We start from the raw sequence: 24,344 nt of genomic DNA, 5'->3' as shown, positions 1-24,344 counted from the left end.
GATGGCTCGGGTGGGTCAAATTGACCCTATCAGTTAATAAACTTTTTTTCTTACCAATTTCGCTATACAGCTGTCTAATATAACCTCATGCGGGACGTTATAACGATGCATCTACGTTTTTGGTACATTGAACTCTACTCTCTACCCCAGGGGTTCTCAACTTCGCATGTACAACGGGCCGCATTTTGCCCGCAAAAGACGCTGCGGGCCGCAAAACACTATTACCATGCATTTGTGAGCTTTTATCAAATGTAGGCTACTGGAGCCTATTTATTAGTCGTATACGGGCGTCTCTAGTCCATTTTTATGCATTTCAAAGCATTAATGGTCACTTGGACAGCGTTCGTATGTTTTCAATCGCTGCTTTTTGTGAGAATATGCATCTTCTGGCGTCGCAAGTAAATCATTTCATTTAGAGTGCATTGCATTCATTTCCAAGTCGGTATATGTACCTTATTATTATTATTACACACGGTATTACTGTGACGCTTATCGCCGTTTAGGCCTTGTGCGTCACAACACACGCACTTTTTTGTTACAACAGAGGCCATTATCACTTTGAGCTATCAGTGAAATGAGAAGAAGTCTGGCGTTTCGGGGTCATTTCAGAGCAAACCAATTAACCCATGTCTTTTCCTTCCATAGCTGGAGCCCTCCACCACTAGTTACAGAAGTCAACTTTGTCAAGTTGATGTTTTTCGCTGGCCACCTCCCCACGTTTGCCATGCCAGCATTCCTTCTGCAAATATGTCCACTCTGATAAAATGCACCAAGAAAATTAGCCATGCAATGTCTGTGAAGTCGGTGGATTCGTCCAATGCTAGGCTAAAGTAGTATACGCGGCAACGTGTTTCAGAACATGCGATAAAATGTCGGCGTGCTACTCTTCTGGTCACGGTTGAATCGGACAACTTTAGCTTCAAAATTCGTCAGGTAATGTTGTCCTTGCTGCTAAGCAGAGTTCCCTCTAATTTTTGACGAGTCTGCGCACACTCACCAACTTAACGCAGACCCTTGGACAATCGTGCGTAAAGACTATAAAAAATGTCACTATTTCGGATTTTTGTGCGCAACTTAGATTTTCTGTGCGCAAAGATCGTGTCAGCACTGCGCATTTGCGCACGTGCCCAACTTGGAGGAAACATAGCTGCTAAGTCCCGGAAACAGCGAATATTCGCACAGTATGTTAAAGTATTCGTGAAATCACTCCTTCTCTAGCAGATTTCTTGGGTTTAGCGATATTCCAAAGCGTCTGTAACGTCGTCGGCAATTTTAATATTTTTCCTCGAACTACGGATTACTGGGCTTGACGCCTAGGTGGTAACGTTTTTTCTAAGATCAGGTGATATGTAACCTAGAATAAATTTTAGTGGTATCGTTTTAAGCTTCTACGCTTCGTTACGACAACTGTTCTTCGATAAATATGACAAATATAGGGTTTCTATTTATATATGAGAAAGCAAATTCATCAAATTCAAGATACGCGCGTGCGCAGCCGCACACTTCTGACAAAGTCGCCACGCACAGAAAATCGGTGCGGCGCACAAAAAAGCCGATGTGATGACCTTTCTTTCAGTCGTTACGCACTGTTGTCCAAGGGAGCTCGCGGTGAGTTGGTGAGTGTGCGCAGACTAGTGAAAAATCAAAGGTCCATACCAATACTGATTCAGAACAATAACAATCTAAACTCGAGTACATATCAAGAGACCAGAACACGTCAAAGAATGGGATTCAAACGAAACAGCGACGGTGCGATAAGAGAGCTAAGTAGCTAAATTAATATGCAATAATGCTGGGCCACTAGTAATTGCGTCCGTAATGAAAAAGGCCGCGGGCCGCAAAACAGACCTCTGCGGGCCGCATGCGGCCCGCGGGCCGCGGGTTGAGAACCCCTGCTCTACCCATTTCAAAGTTCCCGCTGAGGCCTAATACCGTTACACGAATGGCGAGCTGTGGTCAAACACCCCCCATCAGTTATTTATTACAACAATTATTACAATACAACAATCGGAAAGCTATTCGTCATGTCTCGTTGACTCCACGTGACATAAACAATGCGAAATAATCATATAAACAGCCGGAATCGGTTCGATTACAAAGAGGAGAAAAATACTTAGTCTGGCCACTATACCTTTAAAATCTGACCCATGCTAAATAAATAGCTCATAGCGGCGAGGAATTAGAGATAGCCAGCTAATGCTTTATTCCAATTGATAGTGCATATGACAATTTAGGATTAAATGGCTGGCAAGAACAATCTGACCGCACATGAAAATATGACTCATATATTTGATCGCCTGGGGTCAAATTGACCCCAACCTGAGTGGTCTAGGGTTAAATACAAGCATATTTAATTAATGATTTTGGCCAAAAAGCTTCCAATCATCTTTCATGTGAAAAGGGCATCACTCTCAAAAGTTGTACAGTACACTGCCTTCTCGATTTCGACACGGAGTGCTTTACGGGATACAATACCTAGTTCTAAGCATTTTGTGGAAAATAATCCGAGCTATCACTATCAGTTTATTAGTATGTTAATCATTCCAAAACACCACAAAACTGCGATACAATGAAAAGATGGGAAAATGTCGAAACGACTTGGTGTAGCCAGCATGACGGGAGTGTTTTAACGGGAATTGGCAATCCAAAAGTACGTCAAATTCATTTGACATGAATTAAAATAAACCACTGCATTCATCGAAACATCGTCGGCGGATATTTCGCGATGAGTGCAAAGAAAAACGTCGTGATTTGAAAGATTTTGTCGAATGTTAGTTTGCAATGAGAACTCAGGGATATATAGAAACACTCATCTACCACATAATCATGTGTCCTTACTACGCCATCTACTGCGAGGTTAGTTTTCTTCAGCTCTCCCTATACCGCTCCCTAAGCCAAGCGCCCCCGATATTGCCCCCTGGACGTTTCCGCCCCTTCCAAATCCAAATCGTCCCCTTGGGTGCGCTGGAAACAAGGTCAAGAACCACTTATATGAAGGATTATACAACCTTGTCTCCAAAAGACCTACTGCGTCACCTGGCTAGAAATCATCCACAAGTCGCAAATCTTGCTTTATTAACTTAAAAATTTATCAAAGGAGCTGAACTGAAGTCACTCACGACCACAGTGGATACTTTGACGTGCCATAATGGTTAGTCGAAGAGCACGGCCAGTTTTAGTTGCAATAGCTAAAGCTACCATATAAAAATACGATGTAGCTAATATTATACATAAGATGTGCTTGTGCATTGCGCAATATTATTTCCTAACACCCGATTCACAAAATAACAAAATAAAACAAGCATCTGGGAGTTTGGTAAGTGGTCTACTTGACGTAACATATCATTCAACAATACAATAAGTAGGGGATAAATTTCAACCATGTCGAAATGCAAGTATAATCCAGAATAAATGACGTACGCATGCATCGCAATTCATAAGGAAGTGAATGTTAGTGTGTTTGTGTGAAAATCCGCTATAACACGGTCATCAAGCCAATCTTAAAAGCAACCTGGATTCGAGCCGTGCTAACCAGAATAATCGAGATCTTGACGCAAATTGGTAGTGCGAGTAGGGGTTCTAGGCCTCAATAATCATCAAAGACGTGCGGTCAAGTGAGGCAAGTGAGGCAGTGCCTCACCTGTCGTCAGGGTGAGTAAAAGAAAATTGTGAAAATCTTCGATGATTAATGATATTTTCCATCGGCGTTCATAAATAACTAAATTGTAACATTTTTGTCACCCAACATCATCAATTTGCATAAGTATAATTTACAAATACGGCGCGAGAGGAGAGGTGAGGCACGGGCAGGTCGTGACTCACCTGCGACAATGCAATTTATAATAAACAGCTTGGAATTCGTTATAATTGGTATCAATCAAATGCTATAGTCGCACTGCGTCTGAAAATCCAAATATTAACAGTGTCAGAGCACCAGAATCCCCTAAAAATCGTCAAGGAATGTGACATTCGGCTTTATTAGTTCGCAGAGAAACCATTGCCAGGTGAGGCACAAACGAATCTGACTCATGCGCTATTCGCTAGCAATCGGAAAATCGCAGCGCAATGAAACGCGCTGTCGATTTCTGAAACCAACAGTCTTGTAGAAATTGTATAGTAGCGACGGCCAATACGTTATGCGCAGCAAATACATTCCCTTACTGATGTAGCTGTATGTATTTTCCACCCATACCTACATAATCTTAAATTGTGGTATGTGATAGCTATACGTACAGTACATAGCCTGCGTTGTCGTTGTTTGTGGTCGTTATAGTGTTTTTGACTGCAATAGTCATTTACATTAGGTCGATATTCTATGTTATGATTCCATATTTGTATTTGGCGACTTGTAGCACGGCCCAGATATATAGTCTTTTGCATGACACCGCTTGGAACAGATGGCGACCGACGAGTAGTCGAGATAGCCTGCGTGTGACGATGGCTAATATGATAAGAAACAGGTCGCTAACTTGATCAGCTAACCTTGTAGGTTTAATATATTTGCAAATCTTGCCTCACCAGCCATGAACCTCACCGCACGTCACTGATAATCATTAAGTTCAATCGCAGGAATCATGTAATTGCGCCTAGACTAGGGTTACCATATTTTTGTAACTCAAATTCCGGACGCTTTTCAGCGCCCACTAGCGGATTTCAAAATGAGGTATGAGCACTCGTCGATCACACTAGCAAAGCTTTGGCTATCGACTAGAGGTGGTCACGATCCGGTTCAGGAGTACGTGGTTGTGTGTTGTACGTTGTAGACAGGGCCGAAGCCACATTTTTCAGCCCCCTCCCGCCAAAATAAACACTGATCTTGGGCCCACCGTAGGGTAATCGATGCAACTTCTGGAGGCATACTATATGCATCTGGTTGTTAAATTATTTGAATTGATTATGTCAATAATATTGGTTGCTCCACATATTACTATATAATTTGATCCTCGTCTCTCCGCCCACACGATCAGATCGAGTTAGCGGTAGAGTTGGTGGAGGATTATGACTTCGAAAATGCAAGGAGCGTAATTGTACATCGTTAAGTCATGTTCATTGTTCATGTGACACCAATAAGATTATTTATCAGCCTAATGCATGTGCGCACTGAACCACTGATATCGAGCTATATAAACACATCCTGTGGAATCCAACCTTTTATGGTCGCCACTCTATTTCCTATTTGAAAATGTTCCGGGGCCCAGCTCAAAATTTGATAAGCTGATTACTAATTAAAGCTCGGCACATTTGCCCAGACTTACCCACGGCCTATTTTGGAAGCTGATTTGATTACGTTTAACATCTTCGCGAACCCCAGAACAAAGGCAAACTACCCCCAGTTTATTTTTTATTTTTAATAAAGCACTCAAAAGGCCTAAACCGACTCTATGAATATGCCGTTGTCTAGTAATTGCGATTGCAATTAGACTTATTTCGTAAATGAATGTTATTTTTATTTAGTTTTGATCATAGTTTTTGCGAGGGTGGTAGTCCACATTAGGCACATATCAAAACCCACATATGTGATACTAAATCGCGCCTAGCGCGAAAAAAATGTCATTTAACATAAATCTGCCCAAAATTAATATTGTTAATGTTGACTTGGGAAAAAATTATGAGCTTACTTCAAAATTTCGGACATTTAGGCATATTTTGGATATTCCTCCCGGACGCAGTTTTAACAGTGAAATTACGGACATGTCCGGGAAATTCCGGACGTATGGCAACCCTAGCCTAGATATGGTATACATTCTGTTAAGTTTAGTTTATTGTCATGCCCGAGATAGGCCAGCTGGCGCAGAAGAAACAAATGCATCTACTATAGTGCTTTTCATTGATCTCGCGGCATAATTATAAAGCCTATAACTCGGAAGTCAGGAGTCAGGTTGTACCCAGTGTAGGCCTAGTAAAACAAAACGAGGGCTACGCGATCGTAAATAAAATTTGAGAAATATCGCTGTTGAATGTGTTGGCACACAAAGTAATATTAAAGAAAGTCTGTAATTGCTTGAATGTCCAGCGATGAAAGACCAGTAATGCTTTTCTGGAAGTGTATGTTCGACTGTTTGTATATATGGGAACAATTTTCTATGCACGAATTACTGAATTCATATCTCCAATACTATGCTATGAGTTCCAACAGAAGGAGAGGTTTCTACGATATCAGAAAGATAGGCATTCTTTGAACTTTTCGGGTTAGACGTGCTCGAGGAAGAATCTTCTATTGAAGCAGATAGATCCAATCTCCTGGAAAAATATGAATTTTCATATTTGAGAGTTATTTAGCATAACTCTTGACAAGATATGGATTACTTTACAGGCAACGAAAGATACTTTCCTACATTCTCGGGTAGAAAGTGTCTGTCTTTAATAAGTAGCTCGCCAATTATGGAAAAGGAACGTTCAACAGCTGCAGTTGTTGGCTGACAACGCTGAGTTGTGCGTACTCTGCTGGCGACAAACCGCCTTGCTTAATTCTGGCACTGGTGTCTACATCACAATTTTTCATCACACGCTTCTTGATATAAGAACCATGCAGTGGCCACGAAGTCTTGCTTCAGTAGGGTTACTGTAGGGTTGCCATACGTCCGGAATTTCCCGGACATGTCCGGAATTTCACTGAAAAATCTGCGTCCGGGAGGAATTTCTAAAATATGCCTAAATGTCCGGAATTTTGAAGGCTTGAAGCAGGCTCAATAGTTTTTTTCGTAAATCAACATAAACAATATTATTTTCAAGCAGATTTATGCTATTCAAAATTGTTCTTCGCGCCGCGCGCGAGGTAATGCGACGTATAATAATATTAGTATGGGCACCAGGTACCACCCTCTCCAAAAATGCAATCAAAAGTAATATAAATAGCCATCATTTACTGAAATAAGTCTGATTGTAATCGCAATTATAAGCTAACGGTATATTCCTAGAGTTGATTAAGGCCGTTTGGATGCTTCAATCACAGACAGTGGTTCAAAATCTTGGGGTCGTTCGCCTTTATCAGGGGATCGCGATTATGTTGGACGTAATCAGCTTCCTAGGTCGTGAGTAAGTTTGGGCAAGCTGAATTTTTTTAGTAATTAGCTTATCAAGTTTTGAACTTTGCCACGAAACATTTTCAAGTGGGAAAAGAGGTCGCGACCATAAAAGGTTGAAAATCACCGGATGTGCAACCTGCTGGTTCATTTTATAGTAGCCTAATATATGGAAGAATCAATATTATTGACAGAATTCATACATAAAATTTAACAGCCAAATGGACATAGTAAGTGCCCAACAAGTTACATCGACTACCCTATGGTGGGCCCAAGATCAGTGCTTTTTTCAGCGGAAGGGGGTGGAGAAAAAAGGTTGTTTCGAACCTGATAACACATATACGGATAGCCCAACGACCTAACAGTATAGCAGGGCTGTCAAACACAATCCTGACAGGCCAGACAAGGCCCGCCAGATGATTTCATCCGGTCCGTGGAGGAATCTATTGCAGACCCTAGCAAGTAGCAATCACCAGAGCTCACATTACAGATGACCCAATTCATTACATATGTTCCACTCCTGTCTTGTTTAGTGTATACAGTCGATGGGCAATGCTTTGCTAGTGTGACGTCATATTGACGGTCAATGAGTGTCACCTCATTTTAAAATCCGCTAGTGGGCGCTAAAGAGTGTCCGGAATTGGCTTCACCAAAATATGGTAACCCTAGGTTATTGTGGTACGTTGGGCATAACACCATGTCAACCTATTTTTTTCATTGTTTATGATTCACAATGAGTACACAATGGGCCGTCTACAACGGTAAGCCTGTAAAGTAGAGCCCGACCGATTATCGGCTTGCCGATAATATCGAGTCGATATCACACTTGGAAAGAAATATCGGTATCGGCCACTGGAGGTAAAAAAATATCGGCCATTTTCGTGACGTCACAACATGGTCGTAAGGAGTCAGAGAAGACGCAAAGTCTTCACTGAATGTCAGTAAATTATAAAGATAAATGGCCAAGCTGCAATGCACACAAGCCAGTAGCCTGTGTGCCAGTAGCAATTTCACCGTTATGCCCCAGTGACTTCATTGGGATTCCCCTGCGGAGATCGAACACCAGAGTCAGAGAGCAGACATCATCGAGTGAATAGAAAGTTGTATGCAGAATATTTCAATCGATTCATTTGAGAAATGAAAACTTCATTCAAGCTGGACTGACCGTCGTGATGACAGAGAAAAAAGTCGCGTGTAAACAATTACCTGTAGGTAGTGCTGTTGGTGTCTGTGTAGGAAGCTCACAAGCCAAGGCTCGGTACCAACAAAGCGAAAATACCAGTAATGTATGGGGTCATCTGACTGAGTGGCCTCCGTGATAAGGAATATGCGGGCATAGAGTGCAAGAAAATCAAGCAAAAAGAGCCAATAATTCATACGAATATTTTTGATTCCATAATGACATGGGCCAATTCTGACAGTTTGTAAAAGATTGATCAGCTGATTGTTGAAATGCTGGTCATAGTCAAGGGGATGGGTGGAGCTGACGTGAACAATTTGAGTTGTTTTGCACATTCTATTCAGCTGTTAATGATGTTCTGAAGGCTCCAGGTGCACTGCCAGAAGAATATCAATATTTGGCGGAACCAATGAAGAAAAGATCCCCTGCAGTCGTGGAACCAAAATAAACAAAGATTCCCAGTTCTTGCTGTGCTACCAACTACGGTACCAAGGGAAAGACTGTTCACTGTGTTTAGTACCGTATACCCTTCATCATTTATGAATACCACACAAGTTCACTCCCTGGAGAAAACGCAGATAAATTATGCTTCGTGAATTGTAATCTGCAACTGCTAGACTGGTGCTACTGATATATTTTTATTGCCCCCCAGATCATTCATTTCATGTTAAGTATAGCAATGGCTGTTAACATGTTCAATTAAATACTCTTGAGGTGTTAAATATGCGCCTTGAGCTAGATTCCATATCTTTTGAATATCGGCTGAATATATCGGGGTTATCGGTGAAGGTACTGGATATCGGTTTTATCGGTATCGGCTCAAAAATCCAATATCGGTCGGGCTCTACTATAAAGTATGCTACAAGCTGTGTAATGTAAAATGGTAAGTTCACCGACAGTGCAAAATCTACGATACAAACGAAATGCAGGTTGCAAAAAAGTTTCAACTCTGTAAACAATTTTTACATTTTTGACCTAATTCTGACTTTTTTGACTTGTCAAAAAAATCGCCCTACATATGAGTAATCTTCCAGTAATCTTCTAAGAACACATCTTGATGACGCTAGACCAAGTAATAACTCCATTATCCGACGATGAATTCCTGACATTGGTATATAATATCATACATGACGTTTATGTTGCCTCGTGATTACCATGAGAAATATAAAAAACTTTTGATACGTGGTACAATCTCGCATTTTTGTGAAAAAGATGAGCGGTGTTCTAAAGTAATATACACTTTTAAGTTTGCAATTAGATAAATAAATACGGTACGTAATGGAGACGATGTCGACTTGGTGGCTTTGTCTACGGAACATGCCGTCGTCGTACGGGTTAACCGGACTGTTTACATCCTGAAGCGTGGTTAATGGAGGAAGACTATGCTGCAGCGTTTGCAAGAAACAGTCTGGATTCGTATCATAAGACAGACTCAACGTGCTGCGTTATAGTAATCATATAGGTTACACCAACCTCTTATATAAATATGATTGGCGAATATACAATAAATAGACATGCATGTCATAAAATGGAACGTTGAATTTACATCAAAAATAAACAGAAAGAGGTGGTATGCAATACATAATATTATTTCAGTGTTTATTGACAATCCCGAACCAACACCACCGGCTACGAAATTCATTATCGTACTGCAAATTGATTTAGTCGGTGTTACCCAGTTCGCTTGGAGTCTTTGGATACGGTGTTGCTAAATCCTATCTTATTGCTATAAAGCGTGGACATTTCCCTTGAGAACATGAATCTGACATCTTTGTTTCTCATCACATACAGCATCATGAGAAATACACCTGAAAAGAACAATAATATTTTCGTGAATGGATGGCGACGAGATATTGACGCTTGGTCGAGCTCATAAGTCTGGATTTAAATTGTTGAAATCCGAGAATAAAATGAAATACTTAACCATATTGTTGAAGTTTTGAAGAAATCTGACGTATGCCGATTTCACTTCTCGGATAACGACTTTGCGTATTTTACAGATGCTAAGCCACCACGAGTAAATAAACTAGCTGCCGCGAATTTAGAGATGCATTTAGCTTAAGGCTAACCTAGCGCTACTTTTCATATTTCTCAAACTAATCCAAATTATCCTACAATATCATACAACCTCGAAGTGACAGTGGTTCACATGTGATCGCCTTTCCAACGAAAATGCACACTGACGGGAATGCGACGAAGTGTTCATCAAGAATCAATTGGTAAATAGTCTGTTATTCCAGAGCCCGTCTTCCCTAGATTGACATGTATATATTCTTTATGATAAGATATAATGACAGTTTCATCTCAAAACTTCTGCAAGAGATTCTCATCAGCCACGTCACATTTCTGTGATAGTATGTTGAAATTCATGTGCATTCATACATTTAATATGGGGGTCCTGTCCCGCCATCCGTTTAGGAAATTCGATGAAGTCAAATCAAAATTCCAAAAATATATGAGATAGGCTATACAACTTTACTGTTGAATGTAGTACTAGTTGCGATATCTTCAGCTGCATAGATTGGATAATGTCATCTACAGATTCTGAAGACGCCAAACATCAGAAAACCAATGTAGTTCAAGAAGCGCGTAAGAAATACGTTCGCAAAATACGCAAATTGATTTTACAGACTTCTAAAAAATGCGAACGTTTTCGAGTTTCGGAGATTTGCATGCTTTGTTCTGATTTAATTTTTAAACAGTTGGTTCGTGGTACAGAACTTGGAGATAGCTTTTAATACAACATCTTCGAGTTGAATAAATATTTTACTGAAATGGATGTCGTATTGAAAGCTAGATTTAATTTTTATAACTACGAGCTTTTCATTATTTTCTTGGTCATGAACCAGGTAATTTTCGAGTCGAAGGGTAATATTGCCTGGGATTTGTAGTCAGGTTATGTGCTGTTCTTCAGTTTCTTTGAAAATTAATAATTTATCGAAGCAAACTTTTCGCATGGGGAATTCCAATTGTCTTGAATGGTTGTGAATAACAACAGCCATGAATGGCAAATTCCTTTCATTTGCTATGTGAAGTTATGCTATCTCGCATTTATATTCGCCAGTGGACCAATTTATCAACATTTATTAAGTTCTATAGCCTTAGTAATAAAACTGGTTCCATGTAGTATAATCGGGTAATCGTTTAAACCATTGGTTATCAAAGTGGGGGGCGTCCGGTTGCGGGCCTGAAAGCAACTGGCGAAAAGCGCGACTCCGGCAGAGATTAATGACGTTTATTGAACTCTGGATCTGTGCTGTAACTTCAAAGCTTCAATAAAGACAGCAATCCTGATTATATTATATTATTATATTATTATATTATATTATATTACGATATTAAGTGTCATATAATTACTTTGTATTATCCATACACCGATATCAGACTTCGACTGACAATGGATCTTCCATCGATCAGAATCTTTAGGGTTTGTCTGTCATACTTTTGCGAAGGGTGTGTAAAAAGACACAAAGTCATGAAGAAATAAGACATTTCCCCATAATGTCATTTCATGAATCATGTATAATTTGCTCTTTAAAATCTAAGTTAGATTTAGGTCGATGAAGGGACTCCCACTGTAATCAAACGGGATACGTCTTGTAGTATGCAATTCCGAAGAAGCGCATTTTATGCCAGCCACAAAGTACTCAAATGAATTAGTATGTTGTCGAACAGCTGCGACCTGTAACTAGGGCTGGGCAAAATCGAGTACCTGAATGATTCGATTCTGAATCACGTAATATGCTTCAAGTCGAGTCGAGTAATCGAGTATCACCCATTATGACGTCATAACAGAATGTATTACGTCAAAGTTCAAATTTGCACCGTTTTTGCTACCACAAATAATATAATGCCGGTTATCCATCTCGTAAAAGACACTTTGGTATTTTATCGACAATACCGATTTCATTTCACTTGGTGAAAATGTTGTGGGATTATCATGACTTCGTAAATGCGCTACGTCCAGTAACCTTCATAGGTTTGTACTATATTTCGTAAGCTACAATACCGCCAATCAAGGTTTCAAGGCTTCAACAGTTAAAATTACTATCGAAACTAGAATTCTCGTTTATAAATTAACTTTCAGTGGCGAGAAGCGTATAATTTCATTACTCGAAAAAATCGTAATTTACTACTCGACTTGAATCAATAAAATTAATACTCGATTCTGATTCGAGTGCTCGAATCATTGGGCCAGCCCTATCCGTAACACACCAGTAAAATTGTTTGCCCCGCGAAGAAGTGTCCAGTTTGAATGACTTGCAGCACGCGCCATTGGATTTTGATATGATCTCAGCTTAAGTGTGATAATAGAAGGGATTAGACATCAAATTCGCGAAAATATACATATGCTTAGCGTCACTAGTGCACATGATTATCTTTGACAAGATATTCACCTGAAAAACTTTTCGCGTTTTCGCGCATTGCGCGATTAACCCTCGACTTGTATTTATTATTCTGTGCATAGTGAGAATTACATATTTGAGAAGTATCACTACAGCCACGATCTTCCATGTATTCAAACTATGAGTTTTGATTGCAGACATTCCTTTTGTCCTTTCTGATAGATTTATGATATTACAATAAGGGGAGGGGAAATATTTCAATAGCATCATGGGGCGTGTCTGAAAAACTTCCGGAACTACTGTTTGAACTTTAGTTGTTGTCGGTTTTGACTTTCTGGAATGTTTAGCCACCAAAACCATTCAAAATTCGTAACCCCGAGGCCTGGTATTGCGCTAGCAGGAAAAGAAATAGCTCAGTAAGACTATTGCCCATCAATATAACGTGAAAATATATTAAGAGAAAGCTCGATCAGGCCACTGCACTAATTTGATTTTTACGATACATCTCATTCAATCATATACAAGTTTATAGAGCCTTTCCTGCGCCGCACATCATTTTGTCATGGACCGTAGTTTCTCACCACTAAGTTATTACTAGGGCCATTTAAAGTCATTAAAGTCATATTTTTTTCTATGCATCTGTAAGTCGTGAAATCAATTTTAACGCAAAAATCGCATCCATACGGGGTATATTAAGAAAGTTATAAAGTCATATAAAGTCATATATTTCTGGTTAGGTCATATTTGAGTTATAAAGTCATATTGTTGTATAGTTTAAATAAAATGTGTCAATTGAAGCAATTACGCACCAAGAAAGTAAGGCAATTTCTGATTGAACGAAGGCAAACTGTAAGGTTAGCCTACATAACAATACAGTCGCAGACCTATGAGGTCACACATTGCATTGTGTTGCTACACAATCTGTTTTACTTCTGTGCACTGAAGTGGGACGTAATTTGAAGTTCAGAGACTTCCACAAGTGAAAGAAATAGTCAACGCATGGGAAGCTGAAGGAGTTATTGTAAAGAGCGTCAAAGATTCAGTGAACTATCCAAAGTTGACGAGTCAGTTAACAGAAATATGTCTCCACTACAACATTATTTCAAACTTGATACTGAAAATGGAGTTGTACGTACACTATAAAAGAGGCTCATGCTGATTTAAATGCCCTTGATTTCGGAAAAGATCCGCTTAAGCTCGAAAATTACATTAAGAAGCGATTGGACAAAAACGATGTGAAACAAATTATGGAGCTACAAAGACAAGACATTTCACCAGCGCTGTATGCAAAACTGCAGAAGTGTCAACAAACATCTGCGTCTGTGGAGCGCTCATTTTCATTACTAAAGTCATTTTTACGTCCAAATAGTAACTTTAAAGACTACAACATTCCACACTACATGAAACTGTACTACAAAAGTGGTTTAAAATAAAAATGGATGTGTATTACTGTTATGTTGTTCATGTTTTACTCGCCAGTTCCATGAGTGACGTTGGTTATATGTAAAAATACACGATTTTCGCATAAAGTCATATAAAGTCATATTTTCCCAAAAATAAAGTCATATAATTGATTTTTAAGGTCATATAATAATGGCCCTAGTTATTACCAGACATGGGGTGATTACTTCATGAATGTAATCGATTGCGATTACGATTACTTCTGAATCACGCGATTACGATTACGATTACGATTACAGCAATATCAGGAAGTAGTCGATTACGATTACGATTACATTGGAAAAGTAATCACGATTACTCACGATTACATTTATTTTGCTTCTTTGAACTAATCTTAGAATATATTGGTAGACAATATAATGATTGTGATGAAAAGGAATAATGAGATAACATCTTTCTTTGTAGATAATACGTCATTTCTTTGTTACGTCATAATATACCGAATGCCCATCTTTATAGGGGACGATTTACCACACCCACCGATTTGCTTTCTTGCCAGGTCCGTAACTGCCGCACCCCAAACCCCTTAATAGGGTGGGGAGCAGGGTCGTAATGACTCGAGTCGCGATTTTGCTTACTCGACTCGAGTCATATTTTCAAATGCGTCAAATGACTCAACTCGAGTCAATTTTTGCATTGACTCGACTTGTACTCGAGTCATTGTGCGAGTCATCTATATCACTCCAGCAGAGTTGAGAAAGTAAAACAAGATGTTCTTCGAGTTTTGCAATTTATTGTCTCTAAACAACTTGATTTTTAAACGCGTACGTCTCTCCGTCAAGAATAAAAGCATACGTAAGTTATAGAAATGGGCATTTCGGCGCCACACCAAAATACATATGCAATTTCGGTCAACATGCGACTCCACTAAGTGCGCTACCAAAGTAAGACCTAGGTCGAAACTTTTGCATATGTGTCCGTGTCCATTGTCAATAGCCGCGCTGGATGGACGCAACGAATAGTCCTGAAGTTTCAATCGGAGCCCCACTATACAAATGCCATCGGGTGCACCCACAGAGGAATGAAGACATGACAATTTGTGTGCGCGTCTCACGAAAGTTTAGTCTGATGCGTTTGGGTGACTACACTATGTTTTGATTAGGCCTATATAACAGATGGCAGGTCACGGCTCAACAACATACCATCAAGCAATTATAACAACATATCACATGTCATAATTACGAATTACGCGCTCCCTGGTCTTCCGGTAAATCTGACCATCGGGGGTTGAGAGGATTAAACATTAATAGTAATATAATGTAAATATCAATATTCTGACGAAATTCAGTCATCAACATGAAAATTTAACACCATATGGGGCCCAAGACTAACGTTTGAAGTTGGAGGACGAATTGCTGTTTTGGTCCCGATTCTAGATACAACCCAAGCCAACATGGTGTATTAGCGGGCGATTATTGGGGCAGTTCCAAATGTTGAGTAAAGAGTTGCGTAATTACGATTGGAGCCCGTTTCAAGCAGAGTCATAAGAAAAAAAGATAAAGTGAAACATAAAATTTTGTCATCCACTTAAATACAAATACTGCAAGCTGCCGTTACGAGAAACGGCGAACTACGGCTCCATTATGATATATTTCAGCAGCTTCATTCGGGCAATTGTAATGTTTCTTTCATTTGACGAGTACAAAATTTCAAATCTTTGTCCGGTGTACGTTCGTACATAGGCCTATACCGCCCGCCAAGCAACAACGGTCAAGCTGCTTTTAACAACGCATAACCAGACATCAATACATAAGTTACTATTTGAAACTAGGCAGAGTGGTGATTATTATCCTGCTGCAAGATAGTGGCGTCTGGAGTGTATTGATAATCTGATATACAGCATGACAGGTGTTATTACAATCGCGCTACAATGAACATCGAAAGTCTATAGCTGCGTGGATACTTCTTACGCAATGACGAGCGAAGCTAATACTTGTGACGTAATAATGAGCAGTGGAGTTTTAAAATCAGACATTTGCGCTATCAATAAACCGGGTATAATATCTCCTTGTTCACGAATGTTCACCTGTTCTGTTCAGTTTATGTCATAGTCATCGTGCGAATAAAAAGTAATCGTTCATACACAAAGAAATCGATTAGATATGTGAAATAGTCGATTACGATTACGATTACTTCTGAATTTTTTCGAATGTAATCGATTGCGATTACGATTACTTCAAAATGCTGTAATCGTCGTAATCGATTACGATTACTAATCGCGATTACCCCGTGTCTGGTTATTACATTACGTGTGAAATCAAATTTCACTAGTGTGGCGTCAGAACGGTGACTTCTTGATATTCAAACTTTCATATGATGTTACTTTCTAATAAATGTGTTGGACAGTCATGATCTGGCAGTTCTTTTACCCTGGTTCATGAATATATTGACCAGCTACTGCCCGTCCTGAGATAGAGGGTATGATCGCGAAGTTTCAGATACCTTGGGAGAAAATGTTGGTAACTTTTGCTACAATGTAGTCTAATCCAGCGATCGGATTTAAATTTTCTTGCCCAGGTTTTGTCACTAAAGTTATATTTTTAGACATTTCTGTTACATAAAGTCATTGACAACATTACTAATATAGCCGATTCGCGCATCTCACAAAATTATGTGAGACGGTCTTACAGACCAGTATAAACCATTTGCATGCAAACACTGGTACCATCGCACTTACCCTGTAGTGAATTAAAAATTGTGAAAATATATGCAAAGGGAAGAGCTATTGTTTCATCTTCGATTCCAGGTAGGAAAAATCCGAATATCCACGTTACACCTAGCAATACGAGGATGCTAACGTTGATGCCGATCTTTCGTTGATAAGATTCTCTCGATGCTCGCCATGTACTTCCCTATTACGAAACATCCAAAACGTTACAGACCATGGTGAATCGATGAATTGTGAATATTATGAAGCATGTGATATAAGCATAAAAATAATTTCGAGCTCCAAATATTATCAAGCATTTAACACATGCATGAAAATTAATATTGAGTTTCATACATATCATGATTTGGGATAGGCGACAAGGGTCATGTTTTTCAGGATCACGTGAGTATGCTCAGAGGGATGATGGAAGAGACAAAATGGACTTATATTTTTAAGAAATACAAGGTCAAAGCAACGTAGCTTCACTGTTAAAAACATTTCGTTAATATTTACCTCGAGAAAATAACTCGCTCCTCTGCACACTTCCACCTAGTCCTAACCCATGGGTAACGCAACTCCTAGCAGTTGCTATGGCACGCCTAATCAAACTAATGATATGTTCAAACGAATATAATCATTTGTTAATAATTGATCAGGCATTTTCATAAGAAAAAATATTGACGCTCATAAGACTATAATTCGTCGAAAACGGTTTTGACGTCTCGTCGATATATGCTACTTCAGACAAATACGTCATACAACGTTACCGAATGTTGTCGGGTGTCACATAATAATATCAATTTGTTAACCTCCCTTAAATACAATATGTTCACCCTTTTCTGGCTACGAGATGCTTGAACATATCAATTTAAACGGTGGCTAGAGCATATTTTTAAATATAAGCTCGTCACAGCGCTCTGTGCAAAACACAATCCAGGATGAGATTAAATAGACTGACAGTGGACAAGTGGAACCGCACTTGTCTGGTGGTGATAGATTTTCCCATTATCCTCAAAGCGCTCCTTTTTCGGAGATTTTGACCAGGGTTGTAACCAAGTCACATGATTCCGAGTCACGAGTCAATCATACTTTTGTGGTTTTGACTCGAGTCGAGTCGAGTCATTTTCAATTCATCACAGACTCGAGTCCGAGTCCAAGTCACCGTTTAAACGGTCAAGTCCGAGTCATGGTGTTATGACTCGAGTCGAGTCCAAGTCACAGTATTGAAGTCATGTTCAACTCATGTTTTCAATCCTGCCTGGGTGATATCGATTTCCCTGTTTGCGAAACATGCTCATTTTGTCCCTATCAGAGTCTTGGCACGTGTTTATTTAGGCAGATAACGGACAGGTCCTGGCCTCATTTACCGATGCTAAAGATAACTTTACTAATCTTAGAACTTAAAATCAAATATCTCTCTTGTCAGTCTGATACATCACCAATACAAGCATTCAGTTTTTATTATGAACACATCGACGATAGCTCACGAATAGCTGATAGAGAACCAACGAATTCACGTCTAAATACTATCTGATAGAGAACCAACAAATTCACGTCAAGATACTAGTTGATAGAGAATCAATAGATGCATGTTTGTGTAGAGGTATTTACAACAGGCCAGCATGCTGTAAAAGCGTGCATGCAACTATGTGCATTGTGCAGTGACAACAGAACAGATAGGCCTACCTTTTGATTATACTAAAGGTTTTCCCAATTGCATTACAGACTACATCGCAGTTACAACATTTTTTCAAATTTTCCGGCTGCTTCTTAAAATTGCTAGATTGCCTAAAAAATCAAATTTGGCTCAATTCCAACCAGTAGAAAGCAATGCTATGAAAGAAAATTTTAGACTAATTACAAATAGAGATTTTCGAATTTTACCGGCTATCTCATGATATTGTTACATTGTGTAAAAATATGATTCATAGCAAATTTGACTCAATTCCAACTAGAAAAAGTGAAGTTATTAGAGTAGAATGTTTTGGATATGAAAAAATAGTCGGCTTACTAGTATGTAATTATATTATATGAAAGAATTTCTCACTAAAATACTCCATTTATTTTCAAATCCAAAATATTCTCCTCTCACATCATTGATTCCACTTTTTTCAAATTAAGCCAGATTCAGTGTTCCTTTTATGCAACATAACAATTTTATCATGTAACCACCCAGTAAAATAAGAAAGAAGTTATTTTAGAACAGGCATATTGTACAAACATCACACAACATTAGCCATTCATTATTACTCACGTGCACAATGCACATATCTAACAAAACGTCAAATGGACGAGGGGCATTGTGTGTTTTCACAGACAGCAGATCAAATCAATAAGTTACACCTCAAAAATACTAACGTGGAAAGGAGATCCTCAAATATGTTAAAGCGGCATGACCGTAGAATGAATCCACATCTACTGAATACACGTTCCACTAGTGCACTAGATGCCGGAATTGACAAGCATTTTGGAACCACACTGAAGAGCATTGAATACTCATTCTTTCTAGTCGCCCAAAAATGCAAAGAATCATCGCCTTCAAATCTACACATGAGCTTATCAGTCTCTTCATCATCTGAGTCATTTCATTGACTCTAATTGAACTTTGATTCAATTGTTTGCTTGCATAATTGAAAAGTCTTGAGTACTTTAATTGCGGAGGATCTATTACCTCTTCATCACTGGACGATTTTGTACAATGCATTGCTACTATGTATCATTTTCTGTTGTTTTTACGGCGGCATATCTGATATCAGACAAGTGCAACGAAAGCAGTGGTGACAAATAGCGATGTCGGCAGAATTCGTCGGATGCGTTGATCTAGCCATTATGATTCGCAAATTTCTTCATCTTCAAGTCATATAAAATAAGCCGAGTCAATGACTTGGGTCGAGTCATGCGTAATGACTCGAGTACAAGTCGAGTCAATCCAAATATTGACTCGAGTCGAGTCGAGTCATTTTCCCATTTCAAGAAAATGACTCGAGTCAAGTCGAGTCATAAAAAAATCGTGACTCGAGTCTGACTCGAGTCGAGTCATGACTCGAGTCATTACAACCCTGATTTTGACCCGTGCAAAGGATGGAAAACAATCATTTCGCACGGTGATAATAGATTTGCAATCTGCATTAGGATCCACTTCCGGATCGGAACATTTGGCATAGGAAATTTATTCTTAGTAACTAGTAGTTATGTTCGATCATAATAAGAAATATTCTGTTCAAAGTCTCCATGTTGGCTTTATAGTCTCTGGGCATAACAGAACATATAAATAAGTTTGGCACTGTAGTTGTTGATATTTTGCGACATGACACGCTGCATGTAAAAGGTTTCCGACCACGCATCTGGTGGAGGTGAAGTTACTATAATCGGTAAGACAGGTTTCTGTAACTTTTGCAATTTTTTACAGCTTCTTTGAGCTTCCTAAATACTCAGAGCTTATGTAGTATGTTGGTTGATGATGTTTGAAGAAGTTTTGTATTGCAACTTTTTGCAACTCTCTCTATTTTGTCTTCCTCAACTATTTACCAATAGATCTCTTGATCGACTCACTGTCTTTTAAATTTGAAGTCCTTTCCTCTTTTACCGACGCCCAGACGAGACCGCTGATGATTACATTTTAACTGCGGGGTCAGCTTTCCGGGCTATTGATTTCGTTTAAGTCGGCAACATCGACTTTGCTGCAATGCCTTCTGTCAAGTTTGCAGACCTAGCGGTTCGGGGTGTGGTATTTGTCTTGTGTTATGGGTTATGGCTTTGGTGTTTGGATTTATATGTACGATTGTTTCGATGTTGCGTTATCTTCTTGCCGCGTTCCGGCAAAACATGTATTTTTTTGCGGTCTCGCCAAGCCGTCCGTGAAATAGGTGAGTACCAAATTTGATAGATATACATGAGCTGACATCGAAATGCTGTCATGTATGTTTCGAGCCTCACGAACATAAAAACATATGGATGATCGATTGAATAGCTAGGAAAGTAACGAGACAAGTAGATACCGTGCAAACTTTTCGAACAACTCATACACTAATATTTCAACAAAATTATAAAAGCAAGTTTTTACAGCAACTTATAATCAAATTAGGTACAACTTTCCCACAATTCAGGTGCCACAAAAACTTGCCCTAATAATCAGATAACGATTACTACGTTTGTCTAAATTGGAGGTTTTTCCAATCCAATTCGCATCCAGAGCTATGCGGTATATATAATAAGGTGTTGTTTTTGTGCATATATTGTATCCATGTCTTCTCACCCAGTCGGACTTTCGTTTGCCGCACAGCCGGTATGATAGAATAATATAGATGATCAGATTACCTCCAATCATAATTGCCATCGGTGCAACGGCCAGATAGACGACATAGTCGGGATTAATCCAACACCTGTTCCAAAAAATAAGTAATTATTATAACCATCAAAATGGGGAACTACGCAGTACACTTGAAATATGAGACTTTCGAGTGACAACAAATTACCAGTCACCGCAAATTCTGACTCGAGTCCAATCACTTAAAGTCACAGGAGTTTATGAAATAACTCGATGCATCTCAAATTTTGTGAGTCAGTTTAAAGTCACCAAATGTTTTGTTTGTATCTTTTAATGTTATGTATAGCCTAGATGCAGATGTTTATGCATACTCGTTATAGACATCGCCAAACAAGGTTGCATGCCAAGTCTAAATTACAAATACTACATTAGTAATGGGAACTTATTTAAGTCTTTGAGAATGCTGCTCATGGGATTCATTCGACGCCGTATGCTATGAGATATTATAACTCATTTGTAAACGACGTTTATTGACTGAATGAAGGCTTTTGGTAATGCCAAACTGATTTAAGTAGAATGGACAAAATGTTTTAGCGTGTCAGGGGAATTCTATACCTGTAAATTTGGTGATCGAAAAGACTACGACATGACCAACTTTAGTTCCTAGTAAAACATGACTTTTAAACAGCTATTCAACTGAATATTGACCATTTGTGTCTCCGGAGTTGTACACACCCCTGCCTCCATAATTGGCATGTGCTATGGAAGTGGATTTGAATTTAAATACCTTCTTCCGAAACAGCCCGCACAGCACATGCAGAACATGTGATGTAGAACATGTAATGGAAGAGTCACATTCAGTCAGCCAGTATGAACGCACGTGATCGATTGGAATTACTACGATATTAGATACTACTTATCACTGATCGGGCCGCAAACGGGCCCACATGTGCAGCCATTCATTCGGTACTCAAAATATGTAGGGTTCTAGACATAGAAGATATGAGGAACCTAGAAATTGCCAAGTCTTTAATTCTAGATGTCTATTTATACTGGTTAAAGCGAAATGTCGTTAATTTCAATTTTAGACTAATTTGTGAAATACTTCCATGGTCTAATTACGGTCTAATATCAATATTACACACCATCATAATAAGTATCTATACATATTACCATGAATTAATAATCACAAGAAATGTAGTTTAACCTTCATTCAAGTGATTCAGCCGAAGATGAGAATAAGCTAGGACATAAGAACCCACTCCCAGAATCTCTTCGCGATTTCTTTGAGATGGACGATAAAGTTCTTTAGCTCGTTAGTTCTAATTCTAACCAATATGGTAAAATTTACGTAGGTATAATTATAATTATAATCTATTTTAGATAACACTGTCCAGTGTCCAGCTACAATTCCAATACTAATCAAAGTGGTAAAATCTAAAAAATTTCAAGTCGTCAAAGTCTGAATATTATACGGGGATCGATATAGGCGCATAACAATTTTGAATCTCGTATTCGCCTATACCAGGGTTCGCCAACTCAAAACGGATCACGGGCCACTTTTCAAATTTCGTAGCGGCCGCAGTCCGCTTGAATTTGATATCGATATAAAATATGCCACAAGGCCGAGCAACCGTGTTTTAAAACTTTGTGTAAGTACAACGCTTTTCTCCCTAACATAGGCGATGTCCATAGTTACCACAAAAGAAGTAATATTTTAATAAAGGAACACGAATTCACCAAAAAATCATGACCATCAATTTAATTTTACTCTGACCTCTGAGCTGTGCACGATACCTGGCGCCGCTTTTCACTGACTATGGTATCGATATTGGGCATATCGAGAGACATTACTAGCTGACAAACGATCTCGACGAAAAGCCTAATCTTGTGGGGAAGCCTCAAGCCATTTTTTAACAGTATTGGTCTTAGCCGTGTTCGAGAAGTTGCCCGTCAAGGCAATATGCCCATCACTATCAGCTAATTCTTCCTCGATGGAATGCTGATACCATCGTAAAAGCCGTTCTAGCTAGCGAGAAATAGTGATGCAGGCCACAAGAGAATATAACTCATTGTGAAACACAACAACAATATGCTGAAACTGCAATCATTTCAGCATTTCAAAATGCTTCTCTTAGCGTTCTTCCGAAATCTCAAATCTAGTCGCGGGCTGCACAAATAACCTTACGGGCCGCATGCTGCCCGCATGTTGGTGAACCCTGGCCTATACCGAGACATGCCACCTAATTATCATCGCGTCTTATTTTCCTGTTATTGACCAATGTGGGTGTCTTGTTTAAAATACTACCACGACTCGTTATGACACCTTTCTATTTTTCTCATTCTATGGCTGTCTTGTGGTACGGTAACCAATTAAAATTCGAAATTAGCGAACAAACATCACAAATTCAAAAGCAACTCATACATTATGAGTGCTCTTAAATCCTATTCAGGCATGTGGGTTGCCAATATGTATGATATAACATATTGCCAATAACTGCCTTTATGATAGCAGATGAGGGCATTACGAATCTATTCCGATATCGCTGCTGATGGAGATGCGTTATTGTACCTTGTGTCAAGACGTAATCGTAAATGTAATCATTAAATATGAGATTGTTATTGATGACGTGGTCAATTCTAGTACGGCCGAAAGTTTCAGAATGCTTCCCGAAGTAGAATATGTGATGACGTGAAAATTGACTTGAAATGTTTTTCCTGAGTCATGAGATATTCAAAATTTCTCATATCAAGTCTAATTCAAGTCAAATCATCTGACTCAATTCAAAACAGAGGCTGGAGTCAAATCATAACATGAGTCCTCTAAAAACAGGTAAACTTACGTCACTGCGAAACCATCGGCATGAGGGTAGATGTAAATGCTGAAATCTACAACAGCCGTGATTACCACAAATATTATAGGCATTATCCATCCCCATGCTGTGGAAAACAGGATCACTGTTTTGTCCGTGAGATACGCCCGTGTATAGAGAGGCTAAAAATAAATATAAAACTGTAGACTTCTCATGAATGAATAGCTATGGAAATACGGCATATGGGAGCTCATAACCAATGTGATACTGCACCAACAATCCACATATCCGATGCCGTATGTCAGTAGATTAAGGACAATCGGTGCTGTTAAAGTCACATAAAAACGTGATGTGAAAGCATTATCTTATGCATGCTGTCTTTTAAAAACGCATCGATTCCACTATAATTGTGTCATTTGCTACCATATTTGTATTTAAATGGAGTAGTATAATAATGACACCGCCTGACAATCTTTTGCTTATAGTTAAATAGTCAGACAGCCCTAGTGTACATTTCGGTTAAATCGTGAGCGACCCACAGTATTATCACAAAGTGCATTGACATAGATACGTTTAAAAGAGACCAAATAACCTTTCCATTTATG

At 39.0% G+C, this 24,344-nt stretch overlaps 2 protein-coding genes across 3 annotated transcripts in view; both read right to left on the bottom strand.

The window, feature by feature from the left end:
* Window positions 1–2,505: 2,505 nt before the first annotated feature.
* LOC145437903 (adhesion G-protein coupled receptor G6-like) lies at window positions 2,506–23,763 on the bottom strand. Its single transcript, XM_080315289.1, has 4 exons — window positions 20,915–23,763; window positions 16,687–16,861; window positions 9,878–10,010; window positions 2,506–6,240 (listed from the first exon to the last, which is right to left on the bottom strand). Exons 1-4 carry the CDS (start codon window positions 20,993–20,995, stop codon window positions 6,102–6,104), a joined length of 528 nt encoding a protein of 175 aa, XP_080171415.1. The 5' UTR covers window positions 20,996–23,763; the 3' UTR covers window positions 2,506–6,101.
* A 31-nt stretch (window positions 23,764–23,794) lies between these two features.
* The window catches only part of LOC145437888 (uncharacterized), a 69,035-nt gene continuing 68,485 nt past the window's right edge, over window positions 23,795–24,344 (bottom strand). For both annotated transcript variants that reach the window (XM_080315271.1, XM_080315272.1), the window contains one exon: window positions 23,795–23,921. The gene's annotated coding sequence lies outside the window, so the exon portion shown is untranslated. The remainder of the gene's footprint in view (window positions 23,922–24,344) is intronic.

This window comes from Botryllus schlosseri, chromosome 4, assembly GCF_051294905.1.
Source record: "Botryllus schlosseri isolate E-star chromosome 4, Bs_hap1, whole genome shotgun sequence".
Taxonomy (NCBI): domain Eukaryota; kingdom Metazoa; phylum Chordata; class Ascidiacea; order Stolidobranchia; family Styelidae; genus Botryllus; species Botryllus schlosseri.
The sequence above is the reverse complement of the archived record's forward strand: the minus strand, read 5'-3'. Positions and strand labels throughout refer to the sequence as shown.